Raw genomic sequence first — 11,075 nt, 5'->3', positions numbered from 1 at the left:
TTCACAATAGGCACATCGATGCGATCGGAATCCTTGTCAGAACATACACACTGCGTGTCATCTGAATAAGAAATTTTTTTGCTTTAGATATTAAACACTTCCTGTTCTCCGAATTCGCCATAAATTTGTCGCCTCGCCATGGCAGCACCGTTCGAGATATCAAAAATCCCTTCGCAATTTAGCAAGTGCAATGTCTCGGCATCATGTTCGCCACGTTTGATGTCAATCGCATGAATTCCCTAGGAGGAGTATTTAAAAGTTCACCGCATGCACTTATAAAACAAACCAAAATGGCTGACTTCCTGTTGGGCGGAGCTCATAGTTTAGAGGGCGAAAGTTGTTCGGCTCGATGAGATCTATATGCGTACCAACTCTCGTACATGTGCGAACATAATTGCCCGATCTGTGCACGAATGTTTGGTTTTGAATTACAGGGGGCGCTACAGAGCCCCCCTGCCACGCCTTAATACCGGCCTTTGTCCGGCCCTAGTGACAAAGGACTCTGACGTGTGTGCCAAATTTCAAGAGTTTTCGAGTATGTTAAGGGACCTCTAATGACCAATGTGTGTAAAAAATAAAACCAATAGGGCTTCGCACCTCTGGTGCAGGCCATTCTGGCCTGCTCCTCGGTGCTCGGGCCCTAATAATAATAATAATAATAATAATAATAATAATAATAATAAGTAGAGTGTAATTTTCATGCCGATCCACTAGGGGGAGCTGAGCCTCTGCTGATGGGTAGTTGCGTGACAGCTGTGGAAAAAGGTTTTCTTTTCCATTATAAACACCACTAATTAACTGGTCATCAGGGCAAATTTCATACATTCATATTTCATTGATAAACCACATTTTTGTGTAATTTCCAGTATTGAAACTAAAAAAACTCAATCCTGTCACACTCAATTCCCCAAAACACTTTTTTTTTTTTGTGGGGCAACTACAATCACGTGACCTTCTGCTAATGTATGCATATGAATTACACTGTATTTATATTACTCAAAAATGTTTTATTAACGTCACAAACAAATAGACATACAAAATAAATTAACATAATTTTTACATGAACAATGATTGAAATTAAAAGTACAAAAATGCAAAACTTAAAGCAGGCATCAACTCAGGGTTTTTTTTTAAGTCATGAAAAGTGAAATGGCCACGGAAATAAAATAATAATAAAAAATCAGGAGTCAGAAACATCACATTCAGAAAGCACTTATTAAAAAAACGACAACTTTCCCACTTACGAGCAGGAAAATATCTCACTGCTACACAGCGATACGACTGTGGGGCGAAACGAAAAAAACGCCCGTTTTGGTTTAGGAAAAATATTTATAAATATATTTCTGACTCTGTAACAACGAAAGTACAGATCTAATACACTCCGATTCTTCTTTTTGCAGATCATACAAGTACGACAAAACATCCGGACAGGATGTAAAGAGGCGTCTGAGAGAACTTTTATCCGTTATTTGGGACTTCGCTACAATCGAAGGTCGGCGGAAAAAATGCAGATTCGAACTCTCCCCAGTTCAAAATCTACCGAGGTTACACATAAATATATATATAAACGCGAGAATTTACAATTAGCCCGATAACCTGAAGTATCAAAGAATGAAGTTCTCTAGCTAACCCAGACAACTGGTTGTTTACATGAATATCAGTATCATAGATAAGAAAAATAGGTGTAAAAAATGTAAAGAACATTCACCATAACGTTGGAAAGATCATTCAAATCAGGAATGATTTTCGACTAATTCTTTCTTTGCCGTAAAAAAACAGGCATTGGATTTCTAGCAGTTAGTCAGGATTTATCCAAACCTAACGTAATGCCTCTAAAAAACAATCCAATCCAAGAGAAATCGTTTGTGCCCTTTCGTTTTGTTGCCTACATATACTGTATATTGTAAATCTGTTTTCATCATACAGAATTTAATTCACAGTGGATCTAGAAAATGCCCTACTGTTGAATTCTGCAGTAATCGCTATCTAGACCAAATCTGACGCTTCAAAGTACCTGAAGGTTTCTCTCTTTTTTGGTTTTCGGAGGCGAAACTCCGTCGGTCCATCGGAAAAAGTCCCGTACAACATGTTACTGTTGTGTGTTTTTGATTTTTCACTTTTAAAAAAAATATGGAAAAGAAGTGCTTATATCTGTGTCATTAATCACTCCGTTTGTGTGGGTGTGTGTAGGTGTGTGTGTGGGTGGGTTTAAAACCTGTTTTCCTGAATCTATGTGCCTGTGTAACATCTCATCTCATCCCCACCCCTCCGGCACTCCACAGGAAGTCCCGCCCAGCAGGAAGTGTGTGCCCGGGTGCCAGCGAGCTGAGCCTGGCTTCGGTGTTGCTCGGTTTTACCTGACCGCAGCCTCTGGACAGGAACTCGTGTTCGTACGGGTAGTGCTGGCGGTCGAGATTGTTGACAGTTTCGAGGTCGTTGAAGACGGAGTCACAGAGCTGCTGCCTGCGCATACGCTGCCGCCTGCGCCGGAGGAACACCACGGCGACACACACACCCAGGCAGGCTGCCAAGACGCCCAGCACGCACAGCGCCGCCACCGTAGAAGGGGAGGAGCCTCGGGAACTCCGCGATGCCGCCCTCTCCAGACCGGATCTATCCAGCACCGGGAACTCACATCCGGGTCCCATGAATCCAGGCACGCACTGGCACACTGGGCCCGAGAAGTGTGTGTAGCAGGTCCCGCCATTCAGGCAGGCGTGCGAGAGGCAGGCGTCAGCGCGGACGCTGCAGTTCTTCCCTGTGAATCCGAGTGTACACGAGCATGTGAAGTCGTTCACACCATCCACACACGTGCCTGAGTTCTGACACGGAGAGCGTGCACAATCGTCCACGTTGACGGTGCAGTGTGGCCCGGCGTATCCCGGACGACACCGACACAGTACCCCTGAGCCCACGTCCACACACTCACCACCTGCACATAAACGCAGAACATTTTACATCACAATTTTTTTGTTCATTGACGGATCTAAAAATCGGTCTGTAAATCCTAAATGAATGCCCGTCTCTCACCATTGGCGCAGGGTTTGTGACTGCACCGGTCCAGTTTCTTCTCACAGTTAGAGCCGGTGTAGGCTGGAGGGCAGCGACACACGTAGCCTCCAGTGAAACGTTCCTCACACGTTCCTCCGTTAAAGCACGGGTCGTCTGCACACGTCATTGCTATGATTTCACAGTTCTTCCCATAGAAGCCTTGAGGGCATGTGCACGAGTAATCGTTCTCCAGATCCTACACGGACAGAGAGAATATTTATATCATTAATTATACTATTTACAGGGTATATCAGAGTAAACGTGTGTTGGGGTGTTAGTGTGTTATAGTGTTAATGGTAAGTTTAGGGTATTTTCGACTCACATTGCAGAGGACGCCGGTCTTTCAGAGGTTGTGGTGAATTAGAGTGTATTAGGCACTGTTAGAGGGTTAGTGTTAAGGTTAGAGTGTGTTAGGGTATTAGTGTATAAGTGTTGGGTTATTAGTGTTAGGGTATAAGTATTGTGGTATTAGTGTTAAGGTATTAGTGTTGGGGTATTAGTGTGAGGGGATTAGTGTTATTGTAAGGCTGTGTTTTCGTATTAGTGTTAGGCTGTGTTAGGGTATTAGGGTTATGGTTAGACTGTGTTAAGGTTTTAGTGTTATGGAATAGATGTTAATGCTAGGCTGTGTTAGGGTACTAGTGTTATGTCTAGGCTGTGTTAGGGTACTAGTGTTAAAGCTAGGCTGTGTTAGGGTACTGGTGTTAAAGCTAGGCTGTGTTAGGGGATTAGTGTTAAAGCTAGGCTGTGTTAGGGTATCAGTGTAAATGTAAGGCTGTGTTAGGATATTAGTGTTGTGGTTAGGCTGTGTTAGGGTACTAGTGTTAAAGCTAAGCTGTGTTAGAGTATTAGTGTTAAAGCCAGGCTGTGTTAGTGTATTAGTGTTAAAGCTAGGCTGTGTTAGGCTACTAGTGTTAAAGCCAGGCTGTGTTAGGGTAATAGTGGTAAAGCTAGGCAGTGTTAGGGTATTAGTGGTAAAGCAAGGCTGTGTTAGGGTATTAGTGTTAAATCTAGGCTCTGTTAGTGTATTAGTGTTAAAGCTAGGCTTTGTTAGGGTATTAGTGTTGAAGCAATGCTGTGTTAGGGTACTAGTGTTAAAGCTAGGCAGTGTTAGGGTATTAGTGTTAAAGCAAGGCTGTGTTAGGGTATTAGTGTTACGTCTAGGCTGTGTTAGTGTATTACTGTTAAAGCAAGGCTGTGTTAGTGTTAAAGCCAGGCTGTGTTAGGGTACTAGTGTTAAGGCTAGGCTGTGTTAGGGTACTAGTGTTAAGGCTAGGCTATGTTAGGGTGTTAGTGTTAAAGCCAGGCTGTGTTATGGTATGAGTGTTCAAGGTAGGCTGTGTTAGGGTACTAGTGTTAAATCTAGGCTGTGTTAGGGTACTAGTGTCAAAGCTAGGCAGTGTTAGGGTATCAGTGTTAAAACCAGGCTGTGTTAGGGTACAAGTGTTAAAGCTAGGCAGTGTTAGGGTATTAGTGTTAAGGCCAGGCTGTGTTAGAGTATGAGTGTTAAAACCAGGCTGTGTTAGGGTATCAGTGTAAATGTAAGGCTGTGTTAGGGTGCTAGTGTTAAGGCTAGGCTGTGTTAGGGTACTAGTGTTTAAGCTAGGCTGTATTAGGGTATCAATGTAAATGTAAGGCTGTGTTAGGGTATTAGTGTTAAAGTTAGGCTGCGTTAGGGTATTAGTGTTAAAGTTAGGCTGTGTTTGGGTATTAGTGTTAAGGCCAGGCTGTGTTAGAGTATGAGTGTTAAAACCAGGCTGTGTTAGGGTATCAGTGTAAATGTAAGGCTGTGTTAGGGTGCTAGTGTTAAGGCTAGGCTGTGTTAGGGTACTAGTGTTTAAGCTAGGCTGTATTAGGGTATCAATGTTAAAGCCAGGCTGTGTTAGTGTATTAGTGTTAAAGCTAGGCTGTGTTGGGGTATTAGTGTTAAAGCCAGGCTGTGTTAGGGTAATAGTGGTAAAGCTAGGCAGTGTTAGGGTATTAGTGGTAAAGCAAGGCTGTGTTGGGGTATTAGTGTTAAATCTAGGCTCTGTTAGTGTATTAGTGTTAAAGCTAGGCTTTGTTAGGGTATTAGTGTTGAAGCAATGCTGTGTTAGGGTACTAGTGTTAAAGCTAGGCAGTGTTAGGGTATTAGTGTTAAAGCAAGGCTGTGTTAGGGTATTAGTGTTACGTCTAGGCTGTGTTAGTGTATTACTGTTAAAGCAAGGCTGTGTTAGTGTTAAAGCCAGGCTGTGTTAGGGTACTAGTGTTAAGGCTAGGCTGTGTTAGGGTACTAGTGTTAAGGCTAGGCTATGTTAGGGTGTTAGTGTTAAAGCCAGGCTGTGTTATGGTATGAGTGTTCAAGGTAGGCTGTGTTAGGGTACTAGTGTTAAATCTAGGCTGTGTTAGGGTACTAGTGTCAAAGCTAGGCAGTGTTAGGGTATCAGTGTTAAAACCAGGCTGTGTTAGGGTACAAGTGTTAAAGCTAGGCAGTGTTAGGGTATTAGTGTTAAGGCCAGGCTGTGTTAGAGTATGAGTGTTAAAACCAGGCTGTGTTAGGGTATCAGTGTAAATGTAAGGCTGTGTTAGGGTGCTAGTGTTAAGGCTAGGCTGTGTTAGGGTACTAGTGTTTAAGCTAGGCTGTATTAGGGTATCAATGTAAATGTAAGGCTGTGTTAGGGTATTAGTGTTAAAGTTAGGCTGCGTTAGGGTATTAGTGTTAAAGTTAGGCTGTGTTTGGGTATTAGTGTTAAGGCCAGGCTGTGTTAGAGTATGAGTGTTAAAACCAGGCTGTGTTAGGGTATCAGTGTAAATGTAAGGCTGTGTTAGGGTGCTAGTGTTAAGGCTAGGCTGTGTTAGGGTACTAGTGTTTAAGCTAGGCTGTATTAGGGTATCAATGTAAATGTAAGGCTGTGTTAGGGTATTAGTGTTAAAGTTAGGCTGCGTTAGGGTATTAGTGTTAAAGTTAGGCTGTGTTTGGGTATTAGTGTTAAAGCTAGGTTCTGTTAGGGTACTAGTGGTAAAGCTGTGAGAATGTATAGTGTCTATTAAAATAAAGGTGTATTATGGGGACTCATGCTGCCCCTGGTGGTGTTATGGTGTGTTGTAGTAAAGGAGTGTTGAAGTCTTAGTGTCAGTGTACTTTTAGTTAGTATAGTCTTTAGTATTTTATAGTGCATTAAAGTAAAGGTGTATTATGGGGACTCACATTGCACCTGTTGTCATTGCAGTGGTAAACGTTAGTGAAAGTGTGTAAAGGTGGTGTGTTAAGATGGTGATAAAGGTGGTGATAAAAGGTTGATGCAGTAAATGTGTATGGGTTTTATAGTGTTAGTGATTTGTTAGTCAGTGAGAGTGTTTAGTGTGCTTTGAAGAAAAAGGGGTATTATGGGGACTCATGTTGAACCTGTTTTCTTTGCAGTGGTTGTTGTAAGTGAAAGTGTGTGAAGGTGGAGTGTTAGGATGGTGGTGGTGTTAAGGTGTGTTGGTGTAAAGGTGTGTTGGGGTGTTAAGGTTATAATGTTATTGTTTATGTAATATGGACAGTGTTTAGGGTGCATTGAAGTAAAGGTGTATTATGGGGACTCATGCTGCACCTTTCATCCTTGCAGTGATTGTAGTAAGTGAAAGTGAAGGTGGTGTAATATGGTGGTAGTATTAAGATTTGTTACAGTAAAGTTGTATTATGGGGTGTTAAAACAATAGTGTTAGTGTTCTTGTAGTTTGTGAGAGTGTTTAATGTGCATTAAAGTAAAGGTGTATTATGGGGACTCACATTGCAGCTACCGCCGTTCTTACAGGGATTGCAGTCGCACTCATTGATCTCGAGCTCGCAGTCGGTGCCTCCATACCCTGGTCTGCAGGTGCAGGTGTAGCTGCCCTGGCCCGTGTTGGTGCAGGTTGCTCCGTTAGCGCAAGGCCTGTGGTTGGTGCAGTAATTCAGGTCCTGGTTGCAGAAGAGCCCCCCCCAGCCTTCCTTACACACACACTGCCAGGGCTGTGTGCAGGTGCCGTGGAGACAGCCAGGGTGGCGCACACACTCGCTGCAGGACGGGCCCTGCCACCCCAGACGACACTTACACTCTCCAGGGGCCTCACAGTAACCGTGACGATCGCTGCAGTCCGCCGAGCAGATGGCTGTGAGGGGAGGGAAAGCGGAGACAGATTACACACACACACACACACACACACACACACACACAGGCCACGCCCAGCGAAATAAGAACAGATGAATGGGAGTGTTAAGTGTAGAGGCCAGCAGCTGGTGAGCTCACACACACAGACACACACACACACACACACTCTGAATGAGTCCACAGCATGCGTCTGCTCTGTGCTCCTATTGTCCTGATGAACAAAAGAACTGAATGAGATGCTCACACACACACACACACACACACACACACACACACACACACACACACACTGCAAGCTTGCACACTACACATAGATGTTAGATGTAGATAAGCCTTTGAGCTATAGCTCAGATTTCTGAACACACACACACACATTTATTTACTCATTTATATACATCTAGACCCTCATAAAACCACGCGTTGAGACGCTTCCAGACCAGACGTAGTTGTCCCAGGAGACTAAACAGACATCTGGCCATCTGACATATTGTATAAACTCCTTCTCTTTGTGTTTCTCTTTCTCTCTCTCTCTCTCTCTCTCTCTCTCTCTCTCACACACACACACACACACACACACACACACCTAAATGTACTAATGTAAGTTTTATAAACACCAGCTATACAAATCGCAAAAAAGTAAAAACGTGTGTGTGTGTGTGTGTGTGTGTGTGTGTGATAGACTCACGATCAGAGCAGTATTCCCCCTGCCAGCCATCCAGACACTGTTTGCTGCCGTTCTCATCGCACGTGTAGTGGCCGAGCGTGTCGTCGCGGGGCCGGCAGTAATCTGAACACGCGTCTCCATAGTAGAACTCGTCGCAGAACACGTGGTACGAGTAGCGAAGTTCGCTCTGCTCACCAAAGTGCACATCCTGAGACCAGTCTTCTCCGATGGCTAGACGCCGCCGTGTTGCCAAACGGCTGATCAGGTTGTTCTGGTTCTCTGTGGAAAGCAAAACACACACTTCTAACAATCATCACATCATATAACAAGCTGATGTTTTGATCCAGAGTCTTGTTAAAGTTTTTAACAAGACCTACTATCATTACGGTAAAAAAGTAACTGTAGGATGAATCGTTTTTGCACAGCGCTAGCTTTTTTCCAAGTACTGTTGCGCTGAAGTTAAAACTTACTTTTTATTAGCGCAGTGGCTGAAAAACATGATCATTATCAGGATTTACAGACGTGTCCTCACTATTTACGCAAAATATTTAGACTCTGTGAAGTAGAAGCACCTATAGATTTCTTATTTACACATCTGAGCAGCTGAGGGTTAAGGGCCTTGCTCAGGGGCCCCCAGGACTGGTTGGAGGTGCTGGGATTTGAACTCACAACCTTCCTACCACTGCCCACACTTGGCATTAATACACAAATGGTCCAGGAGTGGTGTGACGGCTCACTGATGACCTGGTGGACACGTACCTGTGTGGTCAGCGTGCTCTTTCGGGGACTCTGCGTTCCAGGCTTCGATAACCAGAGAGAACGTTCCCTAAAAACGGAAGAAGGGCAGAGTTCAAATACTGGTGGGTATAGAATGGTGTACAATTTTGAAATAAACACCTACATTAATTAACAAAATCACCTATTACAACTCGAACCCTGTGAATCGTATAACCCACCTGTATTTTGCACTCAATGTTCTGCAAAGGGACCTGAGCTTGATGGAGTCCAAAATCAAAGCTCTAAGGAGGACTTGATCTAAAATGTTTGTGTGTGTGTGTGTGTGTGTGTGTGTGTGTGTGTGTGTGTGTGTGTGTGTGTGTGTGTGCTTACCGGCCACTTGAAGTGGAAGGGCACGCGGATGGCGGCGCTGCTGGAGATGGCTCCCGGCTCGGCCCGCATCACTCCGGTCTGGCCGGTGCCGAAGGTGCAGGGAGGTTCGGCGGAGATCACGTCCTCAGAGTGCTTGAGGCAGATGCGGAAAAAGATGTTGCAGTCGCGGGTTCTCCTGCAGAAGCGGCGCGTGGTGCTGAAAGAGTGCACCTTCAACTCAAACAAACCCGAAGAGGCAACCTACAGAGAGAGAGAGAGAGAGAGAGAGAGAGAGAGAGAGAGAGAAACATTAAGTGAGAAAGATAGAGAAAGAAAGTGCAAGGAAAGGAAAATGGTGAGGAAATTTGAGATAGACAGACAGACAGACAGACAGACAGACAGACAGATAGATAGATAGATAGATAGATAGATAGATAGATAGATAGATAGATAGATAGATAGATAGATAGAGGAAGGGTGGGAGGAGAAAGAAATAAGAGGAAAGAGAAAGAAAAAGGGTGAGTAGAGAGAGAGTCAGAGAGAGAGGAGCAAGGAGAGAAAATGTGGGATAAACGTGATAGAGAAAAGGAGAGATAGAAAGAGAGATGGAGGAAATCAGTGTGTGTGTGTGTGTGTGTGTGTGTGTGTGTGTGTGTATGGGAAACTGACCAGAGGTAGCAGGACAGACAGTGCCAGCAGGAGGAAACTGAGATGGAGACGCGCCATGGCCAAAACTTTTCCAATTACGCGCAGGTGCTCGCATCCGGGATGCAGAAGAAACCCGACAATCCAAAAACCAAAAATAGATTAAATCCAAAAGAGAGAAAAAAAAGGTTTCAAAATGAATTCCCACTTCGACTACAAAACCTCGACCCCGGACAGGGCTGGGAGCAATAATAATACTCCTGATCCTAATCCTTTACGAGTCTCTTCTGCCCCGCGTGTCTTCTGCGTCTTCTTTCGCTCATCACGCGCAAGGGTGGGTTTTTATACCCCCTGTCCTCACCCCCACCCTCAGTCTGACGTCAGAAGGAGAGTCGGGGCCAAAGGTGGTCCTGGCATATGGAGGGGTATTAAAGAGTGGGTTGTTTTTGTGTGAGTGGAGGCAGAACTCTGGTGTATTATCATTATAATCATGTAAACAGGATATGATCATTTCTTCTTTCTTTCTTTTTTTTAATCCCATTTTTTATGATTTCATTGTTACCAGGCCTCGGATTCTATAAATAACAAAACAAAAAAATACTGTCCGAGATTTAATAAGTTTCACGTGTTACAGACAAAAAATACAAATAAATCAATAAAAACAAGAGTACAATATCCTTCATTGTCGTCACTACAATTTATTCATTTTTTAAAGGAAGCTTTTTTTAAAGAATTGTTTTTTAATTCGAGGCCATTTGCTTGATTTATTCCCCATAATAAGCCTCGGCTCTCATTAACATTTAATATATTCATCTTCTGCATCTCCTTCATGTAGAACCCGGAGCTAAAGACTAACACGTCACGTGACTACGTGTAAATAATAGACAAGTTGATTCCACCACTTCAGCTGAATAGACAGAGCAGAAACGAGCCTGAGAGCAGGTCAGGAGGATCTTCTTCATTCATCTGTCTCAAAGAGAAAACACGATTCTGTAAGAGAAGTGTGTGTGTGTGTGTGGGGGCTGGGGTGCAAATTGGTGCAAAAGATTCATTAATAATAAATCCTATCTATAACACATTTAATAAGTTAATAATAAAGAATGTACATATTTGCATTATTTATGATGAACTTTTTAACTGTTATTGTTGAGATTTGTTGTTAATGACGAGGAAATCAGGCTGTTTTAAGGGGAAAAAGGAGAAATGCACAATTAGAATTAAGAATACTGCAAAAAAAACTGCTACAAACTAATAAATACATAAATATACTATACATACTTTATATAGTGATTAAAAAATAAATGCACAATTAAACTACATAAAAAGATAAATAAATACAAACATGCAAGTAACTAAATAAACTAATCAGTATACAAAAAAACAATTAAATCAATTAAATGATTTAATTAAAGCACAATTTTTTTTAAACAAATTACTGTTTTAATGCATCAAATTATAACTTCATTAAATTCAGTGTTTGTACACTGCTTTTTATTTTACATTTATAAATG

At 42.9% G+C, this 11,075-nt stretch overlaps 1 protein-coding gene across 1 annotated transcript; it reads right to left on the bottom strand.

Annotated features, from left to right (window-relative positions):
• Positions 1-992: 992 nt before the first annotated feature.
• dlb (deltaB) lies at positions 993-10,328 on the bottom strand. Its single transcript, XM_046838643.1, has 7 exons — positions 9,589-10,328; positions 8,941-9,180; positions 8,590-8,656; positions 7,852-8,109; positions 6,806-7,167; positions 3,031-3,247; positions 993-2,932 (listed from the first exon to the last, which is right to left on the bottom strand). The coding sequence occupies exons 1-7, from the start codon at positions 9,643-9,645 to the stop codon at positions 2,250-2,252; spliced, it is 1,884 nt and encodes a 627-aa protein (XP_046694599.1). The 5' UTR covers positions 9,646-10,328; the 3' UTR covers positions 993-2,249.
• Between the last annotated feature and the right edge of the window lie 747 nt (positions 10,329-11,075).

This window comes from Silurus meridionalis, chromosome 25 (assembly GCF_014805685.1).
Source record: "Silurus meridionalis isolate SWU-2019-XX chromosome 25, ASM1480568v1, whole genome shotgun sequence".
Classification (NCBI taxonomy): domain Eukaryota; kingdom Metazoa; phylum Chordata; class Actinopteri; order Siluriformes; family Siluridae; genus Silurus; species Silurus meridionalis.
Note: the sequence above shows the minus strand (reverse complement) of the source record. Positions and strands in the feature narration are given on the sequence as shown.